The sequence below is a fragment of the Myxine glutinosa genome, chromosome 11 (assembly GCF_964187855.1).
Source record: "Myxine glutinosa chromosome 11, kmMyxGlut1.1, whole genome shotgun sequence".
Taxonomy (NCBI): Eukaryota; Metazoa; Chordata; class Myxini; order Myxiniformes; family Myxinidae; genus Myxine; species Myxine glutinosa.
This window is the reverse complement of record NC_136271.1, coordinates 15,448,687-15,475,813: the sequence shown is the minus strand read 5'-3', so window position 1 is coordinate 15,475,813 and position 27,127 is coordinate 15,448,687. Positions and strand designations below refer to the sequence as shown.

Sequence of the window (27,127 nt, the reverse complement as noted above, 5' to 3'; positions counted from 1 at the left end):
GGTAGTAAAGAGTAATTCTAGAGGGTTTTAAAGGGTAATTCCAGAGGATCATTCTAAAATCTAAAGGGTCACTCTGAAGGATCATTCTAAAAGGTTAAAAAAACAAAATAAAAACACCTTTAGAGGCCATTTTTCACCGCAAAGCGGGGGTTGGCCTTTTTCGGGCACCGTGGTTGTTGTTGTTTTTGTTGGTCCCCTTTTTGAAGCAATGTTTTACGGCCGGGTGCCCTTCCTGCCGCCAACCCCGTTTGTCCTTTTTTACGTTTGTTTGTCGCCTTATTCTAAAGGGTAGTAAAGCGTAATTCTAGAGGGTTTTAAAGGGTAATTCTAGAGGGTTTTAAAGGGTAATTCTGGAGTATCATTCTAAAGGGTAGTAAAGCGTAATTCTAGAGGGTTTTAAAGGGTAATTCTAGAGGGTTTTAAAGGGTAATTCTAGAGGGTCATTCTAAAGGGTAGTAAAGCATAATTCTAGAGGGTTTTAAAGGGTAATTCTAGAGGGTCATTCTAAAGGGTCACTCTGAAGCATCATTCTAAAGGGTAGTAAAGCGTAATTGTAGAGGGGTTTAAAGGGTAATTCTGGAGGATCATTATAAAGGGTAGTAAAGAGTAATTCTAGAGGGTTTTAAAGGGTAAATCTAGAGGGTCATTCTAAAATCTAAAGGGTCACTGAAGGATCATTCTAAAGGGTAGTAAAGCATAATTGTAGAGGGTTTTAAAGGGTAATTCTGGAGGGTCATTCTAAAGGGTAGTAAAGCGTAATTGTAGAGGGGTTTAAAGGGTAATTCTGGAGGATCATTATAAAGGGTAGTAAAGAGTAATTCTAGAGGGTTTTAAAGGGTAAATCTAGAGGGTCATTCTAAAATCTAAAGGGTCACTGAAGGATCATTCTAAAGGGTAGTAAAGCATAATTGTAGAGGGTTTTAAAGGGTAATTCTGGAGGGTCATTCTAAAGGGTAGTAAAGCATAATTCTAGAGGGTTTTAAAGGGTAATTCTAGAGGGTCATTCTAAAGGGTCACTCTGAAGCATCATTCTAAAGGGTAGTAAAGCGTAATTGTAGAGGGGTTTAAAGGGTAATTCTGGAGGATCATTATAAAGGGTAGTAAAGAGTAATTCTAGAGGGTTTTAAAGGGTAAATCTAGAGGGTCATTCTAAAATCTAAAGGGTCACTGAAGGATCATTCTAAAGGGTAGTAAAGCGTAATTGTAGAGGGTTTTAAAGGGTAATTCTGGAGGATCGTTCTAAAGGGTAGTAAAGAGTAATTCTAGAGGGTTTTAAAGGGTAAATCTAGAGGGTCATTCTAAAATCTAAAGTGTCACTGAAGGATAATTCTAAAGGGTAGTAAAGCATAATTCTAGAGGGTTTTAAAGGGTAATTCTGGAATATCATTCTAAAGGGTAGTAAAGCGTAATTCTAAAGGGTAGTAAAGCGTGATTATAGAGGGTTTTAAAGGGTAATTCTAAAGGGTCATTCTAAAGAGTCATTCCAAAGGGTTCCGTTTGTTTCTGGGCTTTACCCATTTCATAATATAAATGCCAAACTGAACAATTTCCTTCGGACACGGGTGCGTTTAAATATATATATAATATATAAATGGATGCAGGGATGACAAGTCAAAAATAATGTAAACAAGGTAAGGATGGTCACAGGAAATTATCATGTGAACCAATCGCAGCATCTTTCTTTGAATAATCGTTGTAACTGCAAATGACACAAAACATTGGTCATATTCATAGTACGTGTGTGTCTGTGTGTTTCGGTATGTGTGTCTGTGTGTCTGTGTGTTTGTGTGCGTGTGTGTGAGTGTATAAATATATGTGTTGTTGGTTGTTATCTCCATTTGCAGGTTTCAGAAGATGGAACGTAGTCCTCCCAGGACACTCAAAGTATCCACCTCCTCTTCGGTAAGGGATCACGGTTCATGGACCAAACTGTTTAACTTTTTCAGAGCTTTGTTCCAAGGGATCTTTTGTGTGTGTGTGTGTGTGTGTGTGTGTGTGTGTAACCGTTTCACATTCCTCTGGTCAAATACATGGAAACAATCAACGTACACTATCATTGTAAATGGACCTAGGGAAGGACAGGCACAACAATTAATTGAAAGATGTCCGCTTGGTTACACATGATAACTTCTTGTGACCATCCCTACCTTGTTTTCCTGCTTTTTTGGCATTGTCATTCCTACATCCCATAATACATTTTAATAAAAACGTTTTCTTATTAATTGTAGTATGAATACCACTCACTGTCTCAGACTGGTGTTCATACAAAGTGTAAAAATCCACGTGACCATGACACTGTCCCCTTTGGGTGGTGCTGGTGGTGCTTTGTGAAGATCTCGCTACACAGCAGACACCACATGTACAACCTGTCAATGATGGAAGCACACTCATGTCAGTCATTGGTTTTCTCCATTTCGGTCCATACGACCTCAGTTCCGCATGGTGTCCCACCTGCCTTGGGTTAGAGCTCCAACACAACAAGTCCCTAAATCTATAGGAACTTCAGGCAATTTCCATGAACCACGATGAATTACAATAGCATGACGTCATTAATATTATGGTATATTCTTACTATACTCGATCTTGCAGTCCTTCACGCCGCCCCCACGGATTTTGAACATTTGTTGGAATTACATTTTTACAATCTCATTCACATTCCCATTGCGATTCGCAGTTGTTAGAGAAACGCGATCATAAATAAAGCATTTCTGTGGAGAAAGCATCGTCCGAAAGACATACCGTACGGCTCAATCGGAGTCTCCGTACGTCGTTGTGCACGTACGAACCGAACACCTCCGTATGCCGCTGCGCACGTACGAACTCAACTTCAACACACCGATCACATCGACTTCGGACATCACGGTCCAGACGGCACCTGATTCAAACGTCCTTCCACTGCCACCACCAGGGGGCAATCAACGTAACGTTAACACTTGCATTACGTCAACACGCCACGTCCGCCCACGATGACGTCAGAACGCGATCTTTTGAAGGTGATGCATTTCATACTTTAATGTTAAGACAATAAAAAATATATGATGTATATATTATATTAATGGACTTGTTTTATAAGGGAAAAATAAATACATGTTAGGACAGAAAATCCATAAGTTAATGAATTAAAATGAAGTTGTTCACTAATCGGTGTGAATTGACAATCCATGTTTAGAGCTGGTCTCACTCTTCTTTGTGCTGCTTTTTTATATGTATGTATGTACACTTCAAATTTAAGTACAAGTAATTATAAGCTGTTCTAACGTATTTCGATTTTTATCTTGAATTCGAGTGTTAAAAAAAAAAAAAGGAACAAGAAACTCTCGCGATAATTGACGATACTAGGCATCCTCTATTCCTCTTCCTCTTCCTCTTTCCGGTCATCTCGGAGAAATGGTGGGTTGCTTGAGTTGTTCGGCCTTCATTGAAATCTATTCGTGTTTGAAGCACAAAACGCTCATCGAATGAAATTTTGTCTTTCGATGGTTTTATTACTGTGCCGTTAGCCATGTGGAAATGTTATTTTTTATATGGGGTTGGGGTAAAGTTTCATTTTACGTTTCCCCTTAAACAACAATGTCGTGTGTTCATGTTTTTTGCCTTTCCTTGGTCATTGAAACTGATTTCCACCTAATTTAATTACCATATCATTTATTACTGTATTTTGTGTTGGCTAATTTCATTTGGTGGCTTCTTGAGTGACAAGTCTGTAATTATTTAATTCGTTAAATATTTTACCTTTAGTGCTTTACTGTATTACACCCTCGTGGCTTATTGGAGGTCCTGCCGAAGCAACTGGATTATTTGGTTTCATGTGCCGGTTTACCTCAACTGTGTCTTCCTGAGTTCTGATTCCCCATGAAGATGTCATCACATGACGTCAGTTTTGGAACTTAGGGGTGCTGCATCTCGGAGCACTCCCCTCATAAAGCTGGCAGGTGCACTTGCAATCCATATCTTGTGAGATTGAACCTGTTGATTGGTTATAATGGCTGCACAGGCCCTGAAAATGATTGAGACAATTTTATGATGTTCGTGCAGCTGGAAGTAGCTGTGGCAACGTGGGGACATGTCGATCCATGTACAGTACACTGTTGGAATGATTACATATGAGAGTTGATCATGACGTGCGATCAGAAGATGAGTTTTGAAGTTTCACGGAATTCTTTTTCCTTTTCCCTACAGGCTGAACTGATTTGGGGTTGTTGGTGTGGTCAGGGGAAATGGGAAAACTTTGCACTATGTATGACCGAGGATTTATGGTGCAGAAACATGGGATTTGAGAGAAAGGGAAGAGGAGTTGCTGGAGAGGACAGAGATGAGAATGCTTTGGTGGGTTCTCAGAGTATCATGGAGACAGCAGTTGAGGAATGAGGAAATGCACAAGAGAGCTGGAGTTGTGAGTATGGAGTTAGCTGGAGTTAGAGAGCCGAGGTTGCCGTGGTTTGGACACTTGATGAGGAAAAAGGATGAAGAACCAATCAATTGGAGGGGAAAATATCAATTGGACGATAGATGAAGGTGGGCGAAGGTCGTTGAAAGAGATTTGAAAAGTATGGGATTGAGAGCGGAAGATACGGAGAACAGAGGGGAACGGAGAAGATGGATCGAAGTGCCTAACCTCTAATTGGTGGGATTTAGGTGTGGAGAAGATGACCGAGGATCGCAGCGATACACCTGCTCGACATCCACATATATTGCTGGATAACATGATGTCATCAAGAATACTGCTTATTAAACCAATGGCAGTGTGGGGATACTCCAAGCAATTCGACCTTGTGGTTCAGGGTCACGTCGGCATCTGTGGCGATTGCCGATTTCCCATCGGTGGTGTTTTATGGAACATCACTGTGTGGTCCATTTGGTGTCGGTTGAAGGTTTAGAAATGTTTTTCTCGTTACAAAAGTTGAAGCCTTTCTCAACATGGGCTGTCTAAGTGAATTGGAATAACTGTGTTATCAGCAGATCAATAACGACAGCTTCTGCCATGACCCGATGATGCCATCCGCACTCTGAATGAGCTCAGAAGTTATCACCTCGAATTTGGTTGCACCAGAGTAGGAATTGTGTGTGTAGGAACCAACTCGACGTGTACATTTGTGAGTGCGTTGGCAGCCCTGTTTGTACGATATTAACCGGGGAGTATTGTCTCTATCTGTTGATATGGACATTGTTGGTTGGAGAAGGTGCATCTTGTGATTCCAGTGGAATGATGATTTTCGTTGCCTTCAGTTATTGTCCAATTGATACCATTATATTCTCTTGTGCAGGCGGACTTTGTTGAGCAGAAAAAGAAGCGCACGTTCCGAAAGTTCACCTACAGGGGTGTAGACCTGGACCAGCTGTTGGACATGAGCAGGTATGGGTTCAAAGTATTTTTCTAATATTTTTCATCATAGCTTGGCAGAGTATTTGCATTCTGCAAATGCAATCAAGATCACGTCGTTGTGTATTTGCATACAACAAACAACAACAAAAGGCATGTTAAGGCCATTTTCCCTGCTAGAGCGGGGGTTAGCCTTGCGGCCCCATGACAATCTTCTCCATTTTGTGCTATTTTCTGCATCTCCCCTTGTTAACCCCCTTGCCCGCATTTCTTCTTCCACCACCTTTAGCCAAGTCTTTCTCGGTCTTCCCCATCCTCTACTTCCTTCCACATTCATTTCCATCACTCTTCTCAACCAGTCACTTTCATCCTTCCTCAATACATGACCAAACCATCTCAACCTGTTCCTCTTCACAGCATCCATCACAGGCTCTATTCCCATCATCTTTCGCAATTCATTATTTGTCTTCCTCTCTCAACGATACTCCACACATCCACCGAACCATTCGCATTTCTACCCTTTCAAGGCTTCGTTGCTGCTCTACGTTCATTACCCATGTCTCGCTCCCATAAATCATAACACTTCTCACACGTGCAGCATACACCTTTCCCTTCAGCTTCAACGACACTCTCCTCCTTATCAGCACGCCACTCAGTTCCCGAAACTTCTTCCATGCACATCTCACTCTAGCAACCGTTGCCGAGTCTGATCTACCTTCTCCATTCAGCATGTCTGCTAGGTAACAAAATGTTTTCACACCTTCCAGCTTCACGCCGTCTCCAAGATCCAACTTAACATTTCCTCCATCTGCAGCTCCCTCTGTGCACACCTTACATTTGAATGTAGCTGCCACACTGGTAAATGACCCTCTCAGACCACTACATTTTTGATGAACCCACTCAGCGCACATTGTACATTGAATGGAGTTCACTCCGACACTCTTCCTGCACACAGCACACGGCCACTTCCCAGTTCTTTCCACCTCACCACATGCTTTTACCACTTTCTATCACCTTCGTCTTTCCGATATTCACCTTCAGACCTTTTGTCTCCATACATTCCTTCCACTTGTTCATCCTCTCCTTCAGTCCATCCATACTTTCCCCAATCAACACCAGATCATCTGCATACAACTCCCACGGTAAACCGTCCTTTACATTCTGAGCCAGCACCTCAATCACAACTACAAATAGCAGTGGACTTAATACCGTCCCCTGATCCACCCCATCCTTCACCTCAAACTCCACTGTTCCCGTCCTTCATCCTTACAGCTGTGCACGCTCTCTCGTACATTGCCATCACTTCTCTGATCAACCATTCCTCCACTCCTAACTTCCTCAATTCCCATGTCACTACTACGCGTGGAACCCTATCGAATGCTTTCTCCAGATCCACAAACCCAAGAAACAACTTCTACCTCTTCTCCATGTACTTCTGCAACTGCCTTACAATAAAAAGTGCGTCTGTCGTTCCTCTTCTTGGCATAATCCAACTGCATTTCATCGATCTTCACCTTCTTCCTTATCCTCCTCTCCAACACCCTTTCCAATACCTTCATTCCATGCTCCAATAACTTTATCGCTCGGTACGAGCCACACTCCAGAGGGTCACCTTTGCCCTTGTATAGAGGGACGAGGGTACTCGGTTCCCAATCCACTGGAATGCGGCCTTCTTTCACCACCAGATTGCAGATCTCTGTCATTCTCTCCACACCCCAACTTCCCGCTGCCTTCAACATATCTCTCACAACTCCCGTCGGCCCTCCCGCTTTTCTACTCTTCATTGCTTTTATCGCTTCCTCAACTTCCTTCTTCGTTATCTTCTCTGCCGGTCTTAAAACTGGTTTACTCTCTATGTTGCCATCTCATTCATTCTCTGCATTCAACAGCATTTTCATATATCTTTTCCATCTTCCTTTTATTCCATCTTGGTCCACAACGATTTGTCCCACTTCATCCTTCAAGCAACTCACCCCCATCACATCACACCTCTCTTTCGCTATCTGCTTTGCAATCCTGAATACTGCTCTCTGACCCTCTTCCGAATCCAAGCGTTATCCGAACATTTTCCTACATGCCTCCTGCGCCTTTGCTACCTCTTTCTTTGCAGCCTTCTTGGCTGCCTTCTAACTTTCATGTTCTGCCTTTTCTGCCCTCGTATCCTTCGCCTTCTGCCACTCCTTGAACTTCTTCCTCTTCTCGTCAATCCTCTTTCCAACTTCATCATCCCACCACCATGTTTCCGAGTGACTCGGTTGTCCTTTTGTCCATCCACATACCAACGGCTCACCAACAGCTCCCAACGGACTATCTTTCATTGACATCCAACCACTTTCAAGCTCACCCACATCATCCTCTACCATATTCAGCCTCTCTTTTAATGCCTCCCTCACTGTCGCTTCTTTCAACCTCCACACCTTCATTCTCGGTTGGTACTTCACCCGCCGAGCTCTCCTCGCACCTTTCACCCTTATGTCTCAGACAACCAAGTGGTGCTGTGAAACAGCCTCCTCCCCCGGGATCACCTTTGTGTCCCGGAGGTGCCCCATATCTCGCCTACGCACCATCAGGTAGTCAACGGTTGTCGTCGACCCACCTGACGTGTATGTAACAAGCTTATTATCCTCTTTCTGGAACTGCGTATTACAAATCAACAAACCAGCTCCATCAGCAAACGTTAAGTATTTGCATGACACATTAATTATTTAAGTGTGCAAAATTAGTGTTTGGCCGACCCTGAAATGGTAGTTGTAAGTGGCAATTCTTGTCGTATCTTGATATTTATTTATAAATCTCCAGATTTTTGAGCGGCATACTTGGCTGTCATTTTTGCTACACACCTGGTGTTGGCTTAACAGTTAAGGTTGTTGGTTTGAGATCTTAAGGTCTTGAGTTAGAGTCCCTGCCATGCTGTTGAAATAATACCAGGGCCCGGTTGCTAAAACCCCGGATAAGCGTATTCTGTGGATAAATCACATATTAAAGCATTACATTTATCCACTGGATAGCTTCTAGCAACTGGGCCCAGGTGGGTTGACTCAGCCTGTCATTCCTTCCAAGGTCGGCAAAATGAGTACCACCTTACTGGTAACCGGGGCACTGCATCGGCAGCACAGCCGCGTTTCCAGAAAACAATGTAACCAGAGCCGCAGGCTGCATACAAAACAACAACATTTTTGCCACATTGCTTACGTGCCACCTGCTGTGATCTTCCTAAAACCCACTAGTGAACAGCTGATGCAGTTGTTGCCGGCACGGCAACGGCGGCGCATGAACCGTGGCCTGAGACGCAAGCAGACGACGCTGCTTAAGCGTCTGCGCAAAGCCAAGAAAGAGGCGCCACCCATGGAGAAACCGGAAGTGGTGAAGACTCACCTGCGTAATATGATCGTTCTGCCTGAAATGGTGGGCAGTATGGTGGGCGTATACAACGGAAAGACGTTCAACCAGGTTGAGATCAAGGTCTGCTTTATTTTCTTGCTCCTTCCTTGTTTTGTTGCATTGAAGTGTGGTAATACAGAGAATGATACTTCGTTGTTTTATCGGGGGGAAAAAATAATTCAGAAATGTTTTGTTGTTTTTGGATAAAATTAAATATTGATTATCTTACTATAATTCACCAAATGTCCGTCTGTCTGTCTGTTCGAAGGTACCGTAAAAACTGCTGAACCGATCGCAAATGTATTTTGGGTGGATAATCCTGGGATCTCCAGGAGTAAAATAGGCTATTAAGTTTTCCCAATTTCAGCTTTGGTCTCCAGCATTCTCAGGTTTGGACTCCCGCATAACATTCGCATTCCCATAACGTTCATTGCTCTCATTCTGATGATGTTGCTTTCCCGGGTGCCGCACGATCGGTTGCACTGATCGCTGCACCGATCGGACTCGGTGATCTCGGACAAAGACCTCTTATAAGGACACGGGTTGAATCCCTGCTTGAGAGAATTCTAACCCATTTCAACTGAAGGAAACACGTATCTGGAGTACATACGACAGCGATTGTGAACACTGAACATGATTCGTTGAATCTCTACATGAGAGAATTCCACATAGCTATTTAGGCGGTGAATACGCTAACAGATCGCTGTCTCCATCGATCTTGCCAAGGCCGTAACAGCTATCGGCTCAAAATCCTTTCAACTCTTGATTTGGAAGTTTTTACAATGAGGGAAACACGTATCGGGAGTACATACGACATCGGGAGAACTAACTGCACGCGTCTTCAGTATCAAGCTTAAATCTGTCATGGCGGATCTGAAGAGCGGAATGCTTGGAGAAGTGGTGGTGGGCTACATCGGCATGAAGGAGGATCAGAAACGTGGATTCCCACACTGCCACATCCTGCTGATACTTGCTCCCGCATGACGTTATTGTCATGGGACAGACACGCACAGAGACGGGGGGGACAGAGACACGCACAGAGACGGGGGGGACAGGGACACGCACAGAGACGGGGGGACAGAGACACGCACAGAGACGGGGGGGGGGGGGGGACAGGGACACGCACAGAGACGGGGGGGACAGACGGGGGGACAGAGACACGCACAGAGATGGGGGGACAGAGACACACACAGAGACGGGGGACAGAGACGGGGGACAGAGACACGCACAGAGATGGGGGGACAGGGACACGCACAGAGACGGGGGGACAGGGACACGCACAGAGACGGGGGGGGGGGGGGGGGGGACAGGGACACGCACAGAGACGGGGGGGACAGACGGGGGGACAGAGACACGCACAGAGATGGGGGGACAGAGACACACACAGAGACGGGGGACAGAGACGGGGGACAGAGACACGCACAGAGACGGGGGGACAGAGACACGCACAGAGACGGGGGACAGAGAATGCTGTTTGTGCAGTTTCCACCAATGGCTCGTTGACAGTGCAGATAATGAAATGAAATGAGGATAACAATTTTTTTTTTTTTTGCCCAATGTTACCAAAGCCGGAAGTATTGGACCTTTTATTTTTGCCGGCATATTTATATCTACAACTAAAATGCCCGACCTACCAGTGATGTGCTGTTTTTTTTGTTTGTTTTTGCCAACAGCCTGAAATGATCGGCCACTACCTGGGGGAGTTTTCTATCACTTACAAGCCCGTGAAGCATGGCAGGCCCGGAATTGGCGCCACGCATTCCTCGCGCTTCATCCCGCTCAAATGAGCACGTCCTTGCCTCACTTGCATTTTAATAAAACGTTTGTGGGCTGAATGCCAAATCTAATGTGTACTCGTGATTTTTATTATTATTATTATATACACACACACACACACACACGCAAGGTCTAAGGCTCGTAATAGAGTTGCCACTCACACACACATGGACACACTGACGAGGCAAACACCTGACCAACTGAGCTTGGTGGGAAGTGCCGGCACTTCCTGGGATTCCCTCGGTACCAGTGACATCACAACAATGGCGACGCTTTTCTCTCCACGCTCAGCGGGGCATTTCCTCCTCCCAGTGGATGCCGACCGATGGGGATTGTCTGTGCTCTATCCTTTTAAATGTTGAGCGCCAAGCGAAGAAGAAGCACGTACCATTTTATAAGTTTTTGGTATGATTCTGCCTGGGGTTTGAACCGCTGACCTCCGGGTCGGGGTGGATGTTCCAACCATTACCCCCACTGAGGCTTGCCCTTTTTACTGCTGCACTTGCTGCACTTTTTCTTTGGATTTTCGAGACTCGGTGGTGTTATGGTTAAAGCATCCGCTCCAAGTCTGGGACTTTGGGGGTTCATACCCCGACTCGGTCATCAAAAAGGGTTTACGAATGGTACGTGCTGCTTCCTGCTTGATCGGTGTTTAAAAAGGATAGAGCACGGAGAAACAACGCTGGAAAGGCAATGGCAAACCACCCGGTGTACACTTTGCCAAGAAACTGCTTCTGCACCACCGTTTCTCGTCAACTCCCAATGTTCGGAGTTATGTCGAGGAAGCTCCATCGTGCAATTCCTGACCATGGGTACTTTTAGCGAAAGGAAGTCCTCGTTCATTCGTTGGTCTTTTAATTGTTGAATGGGCAGTCGATGCAACCTTTTATTATTTATTTATTGTCATAAAACGGGTAAAATACATTTGGTTTTGGAGCTTTTCATCGTGGGACGAAGCTGTGATCTAATTGTTTTTGATATGAAAGACAGACCTTGGTTCATTTTGGTGTTCGTGTTGAATGATTTGTGGATCGAGCTGGTTTGGGAGGGTATTTTGGCCACTCCGACACCTTCCCCCCCGACACCTTCCTCAGTCGTCTTGGCTGGGTTCGAATCTCGACCAGCTATAAACTACCGTCCTGGTGTGTCGTAGGGAGAACGAGGCATCAATGCGGGCGCCGCCCATCGCATGGACGTTAAGCCGGTTGTCCTGTGTAATACCTGTACTGATCATTGGTCGACGTTAAAGAGAAGGCCAATTGTGATCGGTATTGCCGCCAATTTTACCGGGTACTCGTGTCCCGTCAGGGGGATTCTAATGTTGAGGGAGATAGACCTTTCCCAAAAGTCGTGGATGACGTCGTGTAAGTGCGAAGTCGCGTTTTTATTTGTCAAAAATACTGCTGGGAGAAGGAAAGAATCCTTCAGTGGTGAAGGGGAAAAAAATGACGAGCTGACGTCAGACGTTGAACCCACGTGACGGCGTGAAAGGGGAAAGAACAGAAGGGAAATATTGGGGGTAGAAACAAAAAGGTTTTAAGGGGAAGAAGAGAAGAGTGCGGACAAGAGGGAGGCGTTTGGGGGGAATATACAAACCGATCGGCTGAGGAAAAGAAAACGGCGAGTGTTGGTGGGAAGACGCCGAGGGGCACGACCACCTCGGGAGAAACGAAGACAGGTAAACAGAGGAGGACGCAATCCAGCAGACGGGACGGGCCAGCGAGCCTCTGTCCCGTTGCCCGATGCCCGGGACGGCCCGTGTCAGCGCCCCCGGGCCCCGTTCGGCCTCGCCGCCTGTAAGACCGCTCTGCTCGGCCAGCGGCCTATCCCACCGCCTCGCCGGCTTCCCCGGCTGCAGGTGAGCTTTTACTTCAGCAATGGCGAGGCCAAGTCGTGAACGGAGATGGCTCAACGCGCCCTCCACTTGTGTTCTCCTCTTGTTTTTCCTGGGGACTTCGTGGGTGGAAAAGCATCACCTGAATAACCCTCGAAAGTCTTCTCCCCATTCCCTTGAAATACAAAATTGCTTTTCCTCATTCTCTTCATCTCCACCAATCATTCACAACATCATAACCTTCGAACTCTGATCCTCGACCACCTCTTCGATTTATCGTTAAAGTCTCGTACTTGATTATTCAAAACGAAGAGTAAACTTTGCTTTTAATTTCATAAAGTTTGGGTTAAAATTGCGTGATTATTGTATTTTCGGTCTTTGTCTATCACTATCAGTATCACGAGTATCAGTATCAGTCTGTGCAGTCATAAGATCCGCGGTCGTGCCCGCGCGAGGTCCCCGGACCGGGAGGGGTGCCCGCGCCAGGTCCCCGGACCGGGAGGGGTGCCCGCGCCAGGTCCCCGGACCGGGAGGGGTGCCCGCGCCAGGTCCCCGGACCGGGAGGGGTGCCCGCGCCAGGTCCCCGGACCGGGAGGGGTGCCCGCGCCAGGTCCCCGGACCGGGAGGGGTGCCCGCGCGAGGTCCCCGGACCGGGAGGGGTGCCCGCGCGAGGTCCCCGGACCGGGAGGGGTGCCCGCGCGAGGTCCCCGGACCGGGAGGGGTGCCCGCGCGAGGTCCCCGGACCGGGAGGGGTGCCCGCGCGAGGTCCCCGGACCGGGAGGGGTGCCCGCGCGAGGTCCCCGGACCGGGAGGGGTGCCCGCGCGAGGTCCCAGGACCGGGAGGGGTGCCCGCGCCAGGTCCCCGGACCGGGAGGGGTGCCCGCGCGAGGTCCCCGGACCGGGAGGGGTGCCCGCGCGAGGTCCCCGGACCGGGAGGGGTGCCCGCGCGAGGTCCCCGGACCGGGAGGGGTGCCCGCGCGAGGTCCCAGGACCGGGAGGGGTGCCCGCGCGAGGTCCCAGGACCGGGAGGGGTGCCCGCGCGAGGTCCCAGGACCGGGAGGGGTGCCCGCGCGAGGTCCCAGGACCGGGAGGGGTGCCCGCGCGAGGTCCCAGGACCGGGAGGGGTGCCCGCGCGAGGTCCCAGGACCGGGAGGGGTGCCCGCGCGAGGTCCCCGGACCGGGAGGGGTGCCCGCGCGAGGTCCCAGGACCGGGAGGGGTGCCCGCGCGAGGTCCCAGGACCGGGAGGGGTGCCCGCGCGAGGTCCCCGGACCAGCAATCTTGCCCGCACGTTCATTGAATTATTTGATGAAAATTTGTCCGAGTTTGGGAAGTGCAGCCTGATTATTGGAGTATTTGTGTTGATAATTTTCCAATCATGCATTCCTGAAATTTATCAATTGAGGTTTTAAGGAATTTGAAAATGCAACTAAGGTACATTTGTTAAATCTAAGTCGTTTTAGTTACATCTTCTTTGTTTGCTGTTGGCTTTGTGGTGACAAACAGGTTTTTGAAATGTTCAGTATTTGAACTTTGGTTCATCAGGCGATTTTTATTGATTACACATTGATGCTCAAGATTCCAACTTGATGGTTAATACCTCAATGGTCATTAATGTTATTCTAATTCTAGTCGTTTATGTGTTTTAGCTCTTGCTGCATTGGAGCTTCACCATCAAAACGCAGTTATGGTTGTGGCCATGTTTTGTTTCTTTAAATCATTTTTCTTAGAACCACCAACCACTTTCACAGCTGTTTTTATCTCACAAATAAGTGTTTGTGAAACTACTTCCTTTGCAGTGATGTGGCGCTCCATTCAATGTACAATGTGCGCTGAGTGGGTTCATCAAAAATGTAGCGGTCTGAGAGGGTCATTTACCAGTGTGGCAGCTACATTCAAATGTAAGGTGTGCACAGAGGGAGCTGCAGATGGAGGAAACGTTGAGTTGGATCTTGGAGACCGCGTGAAGCTGGAAGGTGTGAAAACATTTTGCTACCTCGGAGACATGCTGAATGGAGAAGGTGGATCAGACTCGGCAACGGTTGCTAGAGTGAGATGTGCATGGAAGAAGTTTCGGGAATTCAGTGGCGTGCTGATGAGGAGGAGAGTGTCGTTGAAGCTGAAGGGAAAGGTGTATGCTGCATGTGTGAGAAGTGTTATGATTTATGGGAGCGAGACATGGGTAATGAACGTAGAGCAGCAACGAAGGCTGGAAAGGGTGGAAATGCGAATGGTTCGATGGATGTGCGGAGTATCGTTGAGAGAGAGGAAGACAAATGATGAATTGCGAAAGATGATGGGAATAGAGCCTGTGATTGATGCTGTGAAGACGAACAGGTTGAGATGGTTTGGTCATGTGTTGAGGAAGGATGAAAGTGACTGGTTGAGAAGAGTGATGGAAATTGATGTAGAAGGAAGTAGAGGACGGGGAAGACCGAGAAAGACTTGGCTAAAGATGGTGGAAGAAGAAATGCGGGCAAGGGGGTTAACAAGGAGAGATGCAGAAAATAGGGCAAGATGGAGAAGATTGTCATGGGGACCGCAAGGCTAACCCCCGCTCTAGCAGGGAAAATGGCCTTAAAATGCATGTTGTTGTTGTTGCAGTGATGTGGCGGCTTATGCCATGTAATGAGTATATGTGTGGAAACTCTTTGGAAGCATTGTGCGCTGGTAAGAAATTTACCATCAGGTGTGGACTTCTTCGTCATGAGGACCTATCTCACTCGCTCACGTCGTTTCTGGCTGTTCGGCAGGCTTGCCAGGTAATGATTGGAATAGCTTTGGTTGTACTCTATATGGTGTTTGCGAGGTGAGGCCTGATTTTATGTGTACAGGGGTTTAGAGGCGAAGCAGATTAACTCCACCACAACATATCACTCAGACCTATCAACGCATTGTGAGTGGTGACAAGGTGCACACAGAGCAGGAAAGGAAAATGAAGAGGAGGATGGTGTGAGGAATGGAAAGGAGACCAAAAAAAAAAGCAGTTTGGGGAGTTTCAGGCAAATTAATAATATAACGATGATTGAAGGGATTCCTGTTTGTTTGGGATATCGTATGGAGAGCCTTTTTAGGCATTAGGCTTTTCCACAGATTTGCAGGAGCATCAGACATGTGGGATTTTATTTCATCGCTGCGTTAATGCAAGGTAAGAATGACTTTGATTCTCATTGAAATTCCAACCAAGTCCCTGAGCATTCCATCGCCTCCCCACGGAGGCTCGGGTAATGCCTTGTTCAAGGTTGACAGAAGAGCTTTTCGCATAGATATTGATGTCGTGGAGTTGAAGTAAACAGATACGTCAGGCTTTATCCGTGGTTCTTTGACTGTCTGAAGGTGAGCTTGTCCAAGGGCTTGTCCCCTTGGTACACCTGAGTCATGCCACCCTGAGGAATAGCACAGCTTGAGCAATCGATCCATTTTTGAGTTGGATTGATTATTATTTTTATGTACGGTGGACTATCACCGATCGAATGTACCATTTGACTCTGCAATGCTTCTGATGATCCATTTGGTGCAGAACATTGATTTTTGTCCTTTGCAAATGTTCTATTTTGATTTGAGAGCTAATGTGGTGCAGTATTGTGAAGAGTCCCAGATTCATAATCGACTCCACAAGGACTCTAATTAATTGTTTTATTATTATTAATATTATTGAACGACTTGGTGGTCTTGTTGAATTTCCATTTCCTGTGTAGGTTTAATTCCCATGGCTGTTTGCAGTAGAAACTTCGGTGCCCCATGACAGAGTGGTGACCTCTAAGTTGATTGATTCTCAGCTACTGAAACGTTCACGACTTGTTATGAGCACCCCGATGTTCTGACACGAATGGGCCTCCACATAATATGAAAATAACTGAAATTTACAATTGTTTGCATTAAGTTGATGGCGTCATCCCAGAAAGCACAAAGATTGTGGCGGGAACGCCAATATACATGCAACAGGAATATTCATTGCAATCAAACTAAACACAAGACCCATGCAACACTGACATTCCGTAACACAATCCGTGACTAATGTACTAAAAAATAAATGTTCACTATAACTTGTCGTATCTAAGAGCAACGTACCATTTGATAAAAAATACCTTCCACCCCACCTGCCATATCTATTACCTGCCATAACTCCCACCTGCCATACCTCTCACCTGCCATACCTGCTGTGTACCTGCCATACCTCCCACATGCCACATCTGCCATACCTCCCACATGCCACATCTGCCATGCCTCTCACCTGCCATATCTGCCATACCTCCCACCTCCCATATCTGCCATACCTCCCACATGCCACATCTGCCATACCTCCCACATGCCACATCTGCCATGCCCTCTCACCTGCCATATCTGCCACACCTCCCACCTCCCATATCTGCCATACCTCCCACATGCCACATCAGCCATACCTCCCACATGCCACATCTGCCATACCTCTCACATGCCACATCTGCCATGCCTCTCACATGCCATATCTGCCATATCTCCCACCTCCCATATCTGCCATATCTCCCACCTCCCATATCTGCCATACCTCCCACATGCCACATCTGCCATACCTCCCACATGCCACATCTGCCATACCTCTCACATGCCACATCTGCCATGCCTCTCACCTGCCATATCTGCCACACCTCCCACCTCCCATATCTGCCATACCTCCCACATGCCACATCTGCCATACCTCCCACATGCCACATCTGCCATACCTCTCACATGCCACATCTGCCATGCCTCTCACATGCCATATCTCCCACCTCCCATATCTGCCACACCTCTCACCTCCCATATCTGCCACGCCTCCGACATGCCATATCTGCCATACCTCCCACATGCCATATCTGCCATACCTCCCACATGCCATATCTGCCATACCTCCCACATGCCATATTTGCCATACCTCCCACATGCCATATCTGCCATACCTCCCACATGCCATATCTGCCACACATCTCACATACTATAGCTGCCACACCTCCCACCTGCCATAGCTGCCATACCTCCCACATGCCATATCTGCCATACATCCCACATGCCACATCTGCCATACCTCTCACATGCCAAATCTGCCATACCTCCCACCTGCCATATCTGCCACACCTCCCACCTCCCATATCTGCCACGCCTCCGACATGCCATATCTGCCACGCCTCCGACATGCCATATCTGCCACACCTCCCACCTCCCATATCTGCCACGCCTCCGACATGCCATACCTGCCACACCTCCCACCTCCCATATCTGCCACGCCTCCGACATGCCATATCTGCCATACCTCCCACATGCCATATCTGCCATACCTCCCACATGCCATATCTGCCATACCTTTCACATGCCATATCTGCCACACCTCCCACATGCCATATCTGCCATACCTCCCACATGCCATATCTGCCATACCTTTCACATGCCATATCTGCCACACCTCCCACATGCCATATCTGCCACACATCCCACATACTATAGCTGCCACACCTCCCACCTGCCATATCTGCCACACCTCCCACCTGCCATATTGCCACACCTCCCACCTGCATACACATACCATAAGTCCCACACCTCCCACCTACCATACCTCCCACGCTATGCTGTGCCTGCTGTGCACCTGCCATGCCTCCTACCTGGTGTTAATAAAGAATATTCAGAAATCTAAAATACTCTAGTTGACATTTAAAACTATTCAATGAGGACATATTTCGTATTAGTCGACCAGCCAGGCTAATGAAAAGGTGGTAAAAATTACGATGACAGTATTTTGTGTTAATAGTTGGCATCCATGGGTAATCTGTTTTTGATGGGGTTGTGATCATGGTGTGATGCCAGTCTTACCCTTCACCTTGAAGGTAATTCATCATTAGGTCATAAAGGTCATGTGGAGTCAAATATATGCCAAAATCTCAAAGTTTTTAACTTCATAATGAGGAACAGTTAGTGGCAAACCCTTTCTTCCATGTAGTCGGTTATACTAGCGAGCACTCCCACCCTGGGTGGGAGTAAGGCGTGAGTACCCTTCTCGGCCCACCTGTGGTGTGGAATGTGCTGCAGCACAGTCTTGAAAATGTACTTTATAATTTTTGCCATTTTTGAACTAAATTTAATTGATGACAACATATTGTTGTGGATATGAGGATTGTGTTTTTTTTATTGTGTTTTTTATTATTATTGCTTTATTCTGGACCCTCCTTACTCCAGTTATGTATAAAGGTCAAAGGGCGTCCCATAATTAGGTCATAAACAATCACGTCAGCCAATCATAGATTTCCCCCTTGTTGATAGTTATATCTTTATTATGTGTATTAGGGTAAGGCCTTGTCTTCCATTAAGATGACACTCCATTGCACCAAGTGAAATAAGATAGATTCCCTTCATTCCCCATTCCCACCCCCAAAACTTCCATTGCCAAGCCTCAATTGCCAGCTACATCCCCTCCAAGCCTCCATTGCCAACTGCACTGGGCAGTTTGCCAGGTTTGCTACAGCTGTGGGTTGCTGATTTCGCCCCAAAACCACCATTGAACATGTGCTCAGCTCGGGGAAGAAGGGCGTGCCCGCCCATCGTCATCAAGGGGGGAGCCAGAGGGCCGTGCCGACCAATCAGGGCCGAGGCGAGCTGACCGATGGGCGTGTCCTGAAGGCTGGCGGCTTGATCGCCTGAGGCGCTATAAAAGCGCGCGCGCAAGAAGCAAGGACGTTGTTGAGTTGAGTGGTTGGACTGAGTACGAGACGAGTCAGACGAGTCCTGGAAAGAGCACGCGATGTACACAGAGCAGCAGCAGCAGCCACAGCAGCAACAGCGGCAGCTTCAGCAGCAGCAGCAGCAGCCACAGCAGCTTCAGCCACAGCAGCTTGGGGCCCTGAACGGCAGTTTTGAGCAGGGCCGCGAAGGAACGGTGGCTGCCAAACGCGCCGATCGTGCTGCAGTATCCGTGGACCTTCCTCTCCCTCCAGCCATCCACCTCTTGCCAGTCCTATCATCATTCCCCGTGTGAGTCTGTCCTTGTTTGTTCTGTCCTTGTTTGTTCTGTCCCTGGGTTAATTAAGACTGTAGGTAAGCTAGCGTTGCACTGTGTCTCTAATATCTTCTGTAAATTATTTTCTTATCTTTCCTCCTTCCTTGGTTACTTTTGGTTGTATATAGTAAATAAATTATATTTGTATTCCTTACCCTTTGTCTTTCTTCTTCTTCACATCCTTCGCTTTAGTCTTTTCCCCATTGAATATCTGTGGCGCGATTTTGGCCAACGTTCAGAAATCGGGTTAGTCGGGGTAACTGTTCGGCCGCGGCGCCATCCGCTCGGCAAACAACATCTTGTCCGCGGTCCGTAACAATATCATACTGTATATCATACAGTATGATATTGTCTGGTGTTGGGTGCCTGGTGTTGGGCTAGCGGCTAGGGTGCCAGCTTAGGATCCTAGGATCCTGGGTTCGAATCCCAGTCGATCGCTGAATTAACGCCAGGGGGGTTGACTCAGCCTGTCATCCTTCCGAGGTCGGCTAATTGAGTACCAGTTCACTGGTAATTCCCTGTGTGTCGTAAAAAGGCAACAAACAGGGTTGGCGGCAGGAAGGGCATCCGGCCGTAAAACATTGCTTCAAAAAGGGGACCAAAAAAACAACAACAATCACGGTCCCCGAAAAAGGCCTATCCCTGCTTTGCGGGGAAAAATGGCCTCTAAACGATGGTTTTATATCATAACATAAAGGAAGATGATTTGTAATACCGGCTACCACCAAAGGTTGCGATATTTCCACCACTTGTTTATTTTGGAGTTGCGGTGACATCCGCGTTTGCACCATTATATTATGACATCTAATTTTGCCGCATTCTGAGCCTACATGCACAAAAAGCATCAGGGTAAATTCAAACTGGAGCTTCCATGGAGTCTTCAGAAAATGGCTTTCTGCTTGACTTAGAACTGAAATGAAGCATTGGTTTAACATTTATCCATAGCGGACACCTCATGCAGTGTGAATTGACGTCGTGTTGATCTATAACATACACTCCGTACAGTGTGAATTGGCATACTGTAGGTCCATAGCGTACACCTCATGCAGTGTGAATTGACGTCGTGTTGATCTATAGTGTGCCTTACAGTTTGAATTGACGTTCTGTTGATCTATAACATATACTCTGTACGTTGTGATTTGGTGTACTGTTGGTCCATAGCATACACTCCGTACAGTGTTAATTGGCGTACTGTTGGACCATAGCATACACTCTGTACAGTGTGAATTTATGTACTGTTGGTTCATAGCATACACTCCATACAGTGTGAATTGGCATACTGTTGGTCCGTAGCATACACTCCGTACTGTTGGTCCATAGCATACACTCCATACAGTGTGAATTGGCGTACTGTTGGACCATAGCATACACTCTGTACAGTGTGAATTGGCGTACTGTTGATCCATAGCATACACTCTGTACAGTGTGAATTGGCGTACTGTTGATCCATAGCATACACTCTGTACAGTGCGAATTGGCGTACTGTTGGTCCATAACATACACTCTGTACAGTTTGAATTGGTATACTGTTGGACCATAGCATACACTCTGTACAGTTTGAATTGGTATACTATTGGACCATAGCATACACTCTGTACAGTGTGAATTGGCATACTGTTGGTCCATAGCATACACTCCGTACAGTGTTAATTGGCGTACTGTTGGTCCATAGCATACACTCTGTACAGTGTGAATTGGCGTACTGTTGGTCCATAGCATACACTCTGTGCAGTTTGAATTGGCGTACTGTTGGTCCATAGCATACACTCTGTACAGTGTGAATTGGCTTACTGTTGGGTCATAGCATACATTCTGTACAGTGTGAATTGGCGTACTGTTGGTCCATAGCATACACTCCATACAGTGTTAATTGGCGTACTGTTGGTCCATAGCATACACTCTGTACAGTGTTAATTGGCGTACTGTTGGTCCATAGCATACACTCCGTGCAGTGTTAATTGGCGTACTGTTGGTCCATAGCATACACTCTGTGCAGTTTGAATTGGCGTACTGTTGCTCCATAGCATACACTCTGTGCAGTGTTAATTGGCGTACTGTTGGTCCATAGCATACACTCTGTGCAGTGTGAATTGGCGTACTGTTGGTCCATAGCATACAATCTGTACAGTGTGAATTGGCGTACTGTTGCTCCATAGCATACACTCTGTGCAGTGTTAATTGGCGTACTGTTGGTCCATAGCATACACTCTGTGCAGTGTGAATTGGCGTACTGTTGGTCCATAGCATACAATCTGTACAGTGTGAATTGGCGTACTGTTGGTCCATAGCATACACTCCGTACAGTGTTAATTGGCGTACTGTTGGACCATAGCATACACTCTGTACAGTGTGAATTTATGTACTGTTGGTTCATAGCATACACTCCATACAGTGTGAATTGGCATACTGTTGGTCCGTAGCATACACTCCGTACTGTTGGTCCATAGCATACACTCCATACAGTGTGAATTGGCGTACTGTTGGACCATAGCATACACTCTGTACAGTGTGAATTGGCGTACTGTTGATCCATAGCATACACTCTGTACAGTGTGAATTGGCGTACTGTTGATCCATAGCATACACTCTGTACAGTGCGAATTGGCGTACTGTTGGTCCATAACATACACTCTGTACAGTTTGAATTGGTATACTGTTGGACCATAGCATACACTCTGTACAGTTTGAATTGGTATACTATTGGACCATAGCATACACTCTGTACAGTGTGAATTGGCATACTGTTGGTCCATAGCATACACTCCGTACAGTGTTAATTGGCGTACTGTTGGTCCATAGCATACACTCTGTACAGTGTGAATTGGCGTACTGTTGGTCCATAGCATACACTCTGTGCAGTTTGAATTGGCGTACTGTTGGTCCATAGCATACACTCTGTACAGTGTGAATTGGCTTACTGTTGGGTCATAGCATACATTCTGTACAGTGTGAATTGGCGTACTGTTGGTCCATAGCATACACTCCATACAGTGTTAATTGGCGTACTGTTGGTCCATAGCATACACTCTGTACAGTGTTAATTGGCGTACTGTTGGTCCATAGCATACACTCCGTGCAGTGTTAATTGGCGTACTGTTGGTCCATAGCATACACTCTGTGCAGTTTGAATTGGCGTACTGTTGCTCCATAGCATACACTCTGTGCAGTGTTAATTGGCGTACTGTTGGTCCATAGCATACACTCTGTGCAGTGTGAATTGGCGTACTGTTGGTCCATAGCATACAATCTGTACAGTGTGAATTGGCGTACTGTTGGTCCATAGCATACACTCCGTACAGTGTGAATTGGCGTACTGTTGGTCCATAGCATACACTCCGTACAGTGTGAATTGGCGTACTGTTGGTCCATAGCATACACTCTGTACAGTGTGAATTGGCGTACTGTTGGTTCATAGCCTACACTCCGTACAGTGTTAATTGGCATACTGTTGGTCCATAGCATACACTCCGTACAGTGTTAATTGGCATACTGTTGGTCCATAGCATACACTCTGTACAGTGTGAATTGGCATACTGTTGGTCCATAGCATACACTCTGTGCATTGAATTGGCGTACTGTTGGTCCATAGCATACACTCTGTACAGTGTGAATTGGCGTACTGTTGGTTCATAGCATACACTCTGTACAGTGTGAATTGGCGTACTGTTGGTCCATAGCATACACTCCGTACAGTGTTAATTGGCGTACTGTTGGTCCATAGCATACACTCCGTACAGTGTTAATTGGCGTACTGTTGGTCCATAGCATACACTCCGTACAGTGTGAATTGGCGTAACTGTTGGTCCATAGCATACACTCTGTACAGTGTGAATTGGCGTACTGTTGGTCCATAGCATACACTCCGTACAGTGTTAATTGGCGTACTGTTGGTGCATAGCATACACTCCGTACAGTGTGAATTGGCGTACTGTTGGTCCATAGCATACACTCCATACAGTATTCATTGGCGTACTGTTGGTCCATAGCATACACTCTGTACAGTGTTAATTGGCATACTGTTGGTCCATAGCATACACTCTGTGCAGTTTGAATTGGCGTACTGTTGGTCCATAGCATACACTCTGTGCAGTGTTAATTGGCGTACTGTTGGTCCATAGCATACACTCCGTACAGTGTTAATTGGCGTACTGTTGGTCCATAGCATACACTCTGTACAGTGTTAATTGGCGTACTGTTGGTCCATAGCATACACTCTGTACAGTGTGAATTGGCATACTGTTGGTCCATAGCATACACTCCGTACTGTTGATGTGATTTTGAGTTTCCACCCAAACGACGCCGATTTTATCCATCCAAAGGTTTGTCCATCCAAATCCATCCAATTTTACAAATTTCTCAATACAAGTATGATTTTGATTTTCGATTCGGACGATGTGGTACATATCCGCCCTTTCTCGCCTGCAGATTCGTCTATTGGTTATCATGTGAGAACGATGTTTATTTTGTTGACCTCGTGAATGTTTGTAACATTGTATTTTGTTCTGTTAATGGTATGGTATTAATTTGTGATTGGAATGATGCTGTTTGGAATTAAAATATAGAGAGATTGAGTTTAAAGGAGAATGAGGAAATTACGTGAGGGTTTCCACCCGGGACATTCAAGATTTAAGCATTTGAAGTTTTGCCATTGACCCCGTGTAGAAACATCAGCTGCAGCAAGTGTTTTTGCCCAAGTCCTTCACGAACCGCTGGCAATGCCTAACAGTTGACTGGCACAGGAATGTGGAATTTATTGGTTCCTGGTTTGGCATTCGCCTTTTCCGCATTGTCTGTATGCATTTGGCCTCCCACCTGTGCGTAGCAAGGATACGTCGCTAGTTACAGTTAAACATGTAATCTAACTGAAGATATGGAGCCTGTTGCGATCATCAAACATCAAATTCTACCTAGAAATGTTGACATCACATCGGACTGCTTTTTCCGTCGGAAACGAGCCCCCTCAGAAGACCTTTGCATTGCATCGACAAAGCGGAAAATCCGGATGAAGTGCATCACCGAAGGCCAGTCCAGTAAATCACCGTTCAACACTGGCGTTGGAAGCTCGCCGCCATCGCACCTGATGTCCCGCTCACCCCTCCCATTCCCGGAAGCTCAACCTTGCTCCCGATCAGGGACGTCTCCCCGAATACTGTAATGCACATGTATGTTACACCGGACAAAGGCTGTTGCAAGGAAATGTCGATGACCACATGTGATAAAAGAATGCTGATGTTCTAGAGAGGTTTGAAATGCTCCAGGAGGCAACCTATCAGTGGGATACAAAACGTAAACTGTTCAGCCTGGCGGAGGTTTGAGTTCTACCGAGTGCTGTTCTAGTCTCTTGGTCATGTTTTTGACATGGGTAAAGTCTGGGACAAATATATCAGCATCTGCAAAGACCTGGGTATTGATTGTACTCAGAGATTCAAGTGTAGGAGAGCAACATTCCAGGACGAAGTACAACGCTGGGTTCAAAAGGCAAATAGGTCTGTCCAGCCTTTGTCAAAAGCCTCTGTTCTGAGATATCCTGGCGATGAATCAGAATTTATCATTGCGAAAACATGATCAAGATCTTCTCAGCAGAGTGCCTCTTCCACTGAGTCAGAAGGTGAATACGACGTTGCAATGGACCTTGACCAGTATAACCTTTTCCAGGAGATGATGCATGCTGTCCTTGCAATTGGACAATAATCTTTTGGACACACCTGGACATTCTAGTAGCTGTCAATGGATTGATCAAGAACATGTTGAACAGGTGATCCCAAAAAACCTTTACTTCCTTGTTTGCTGTTTGGGGGAGTAGATGTCGTGCACGAAGGTATAAAATATGACAATGTCAAATAGAAGGTGTGCACTATCACACAAGACATTGTGTATGCTGTACCAAAGGCTGTGGCACCTGGTACGTTTAAATTATGTATGAAATGAAAATACATTCAGTTCTTCATATATTATATTAGTGGGGCTGCTTAACTGATGAATTGTGCCTTTTCCCTTAAAAGCATGAAACTTGGCACATGGCTAGAATACCCCAAAAGAAAGATTTTTTAGTCCAGGGGGCATCTCCAATTTCACCCCATATGGCGGCCATCTTGAAATTCAAGATGGCCATCATACAAGACCTGTTTTGATGAATATCTCCATAATTAGAACAGATATAAAAATGGTTGAAGTGCCTATACCTACATTTTTAGGGTCTAGGAATCCAATGGCAACATAAAATATTCAATAGTATATGGCAGCCATCTTGAAATCCAAGATGGCCGCCATAACAGACCTGTTTTGATGAATATCTCCATAATTAGAACAGCTATCTAAATGGTTGCAGTGCCTACACCTACATTTTTAGGGTCTAGGAATCCAATGGTAACATAAAATATTAAGCAGTCATATGAAAATATTAATTTTGCATAGTATCATGCATACTGGGAATGCATATAAATACTCTTAACAGGTTGGCATTCTTCAGTGATTAAAAGTGTCTATGACATCGCAGACTGTAACTGTGCCATCTTGTGGTTTTCTAGTCTTTGCTGCATTCTCCATCACATGCGCAGAGAGAAGTACAGGGAAGTGCAGCTTTCTTACACCGGCAACGACCAGTACATCCTTTTTTGCACCCACACTTAACAAGTTCATTGCAGATCTTTGCAGCCTCTGGAAGTGTTGTCCATATTGGTTTGAACTGGCCAGCAGACGTTTTTTGCCAACCCCATTCAGTGGGGCTTGGTAGATCAGGCTTAGCATGCAATGCTTGTCCCCAGCATAGTGCGCCTTGGTATACTGCCCGCTTTACGTGCTGCACAAGGGCATCATGTGTTGGTGGAATTGATTCCACTGGTCTGCCCTTCTTTGCAAACAGTTTCTTTCGTACAATGTTAATGTTAGCAGCAGTACTTGTGCGATCATACAACAGAATAACAAATCTCTCAATGACGTTCATGCTGGTTTCAGTTATCTCTGTGCTCTGGTGGCAAATTTCTGCTAGTACCTCTGTGAGCTCAGGGAATGATTCCCACACATTCCATGCAGTTACCTTTCACGCCCATTAAACGCTGAAGAAGTGTCACACCCTGTTAGTGCATGAAACATGGGGAGGGCTTTAGATTTCTCAGGGCCAAGAGCTGTGGCTATATCATGTGCAGAGATAAATCGCATGTTCTTGCCTGTCCCAAATTGTAACCATATCATCACTGAAAGCTTCTGGGATGCTGTAACTGCAAGCACGACAACATCTGTGTCCACAGTTTGTATGAGGACCTTACTATGCCCTCTCTGTGTTGCATCAGCAGCATGTAGGAACATCCGACCATCTGCCTCTTCCTGAGTGCACGGAGAGAGTGATTCTAGATCAATGCGTGGTGGAGCAGTAAGAACCTCTGTATCAAGTGTGACAACTAGCTCCTTGCGCTGGTCTTCAAATGATTTAATTGTTTCATTGGAAAGGAAGCTGAAGAGTTCACGCTTGTTTTCATCAACTCGAAGAAAGTTCTGTCACTGTCCAGGAATTGCAACTGAGGTATCTACTCGTCGGCGAACCCCCTTGCCACGCTTTTCACGGGTCATGCTCTTAAGGCTGTCGGGTAGGTAACGGTCCCACACCAGATCAAGTCGGGTTGCAGATTTGTACTGTGAGAAAACAAATGGGATGAAGACCTTTTCGGCATATTCGCCAAATGTTTTGACTGTGCCAACATCGGGCTTTAGCTTTTGAACAATTACTGCCCCGTCAAGTATGACACATGTCACCTCTGGCATCTGTGTGCTTGATGGTGAAAGTTCCTCTAAGCAGTCCAAAAGGTCGCTCTTTGTACC

The 27,127-nt window shown here is 46.3% G+C and overlaps 3 protein-coding genes across 6 annotated transcripts in view; 2 read left to right on the top strand and 1 right to left on the bottom strand.

Moving 5' to 3' along the window:
• The window catches only part of EPB41L4A (erythrocyte membrane protein band 4.1 like 4A), a 71,908-nt gene extending 68,991 nt beyond the window's left edge, over window positions 1–2,917 (bottom strand). Inside the window, exons 1-2 of one of the 3 annotated variants that reach the window (XR_013624903.1) lie at window positions 2,740–2,900; window positions 2,245–2,366 (exon numbers count right to left, since the gene is read on the bottom strand). The gene's annotated coding sequence lies outside the window, so the exon portion shown is untranslated. Of the gene's footprint in view, window positions 1–2,244; window positions 2,367–2,739 lie in introns of all 3 variants that reach the window. The other 2 variants (XM_068130204.2, XM_068130203.2) reach the window with 2 other exon arrangements.
• A 409-nt stretch (window positions 2,918–3,326) lies between these two features.
• RPS15 (ribosomal protein S15) lies at window positions 3,327–10,548 on the top strand. Of its 2 annotated transcripts, none has more exons than XM_078786410.1 (4): window positions 3,327–3,390; window positions 5,265–5,353; window positions 8,548–8,782; window positions 10,375–10,548. In XM_078786410.1, the coding sequence occupies exons 1-4, from the start codon at window positions 3,388–3,390 to the stop codon at window positions 10,486–10,488; spliced, it is 441 nt and encodes a 146-aa protein (XP_078642536.1). In that variant the 5' UTR covers window positions 3,327–3,387; the 3' UTR covers window positions 10,489–10,548. The 2 variants fall into 2 exon arrangements, with proteins under 2 accessions (XP_078642536.1, XP_067986312.2); XM_068130211.2 differs by lacking the exon at window positions 3,327–3,390 and adding an exon at window positions 3,774–3,928.
• Window positions 10,549–11,958: 1,410 nt separating this feature from the next.
• Window positions 11,959–27,127, top strand: part of APC (APC regulator of Wnt signaling pathway) — a 177,044-nt gene continuing 161,875 nt past the window's right edge. Inside the window, exon 1 of the mRNA XM_068130202.2 lies at window positions 11,959–12,335. The gene's annotated coding sequence lies outside the window, so the exon portion shown is untranslated. The remainder of the gene's footprint in view (window positions 12,336–27,127) is intronic.

Coding starts and splice junctions, on each gene's coding strand:
- RPS15 (XM_068130211.2), top strand. CDS start 3,869: ATGACGTCAGTTTTGGAACTTAGGGGTGCTGCATCTCGGAGCACTCCC. Junction 3,929..5,264: donor GCACTCCCCTCATAAAGCTG/GCAGGTGCACTT, acceptor TCTCTTGTGCAG/GCGGACTTTGTTGAGCAGAA. Junction 8,783..10,374: donor TCAACCAGGTTGAGATCAAG/GTCTGCTTTATT, acceptor TTTTGCCAACAG/CCTGAAATGATCGGCCACTA.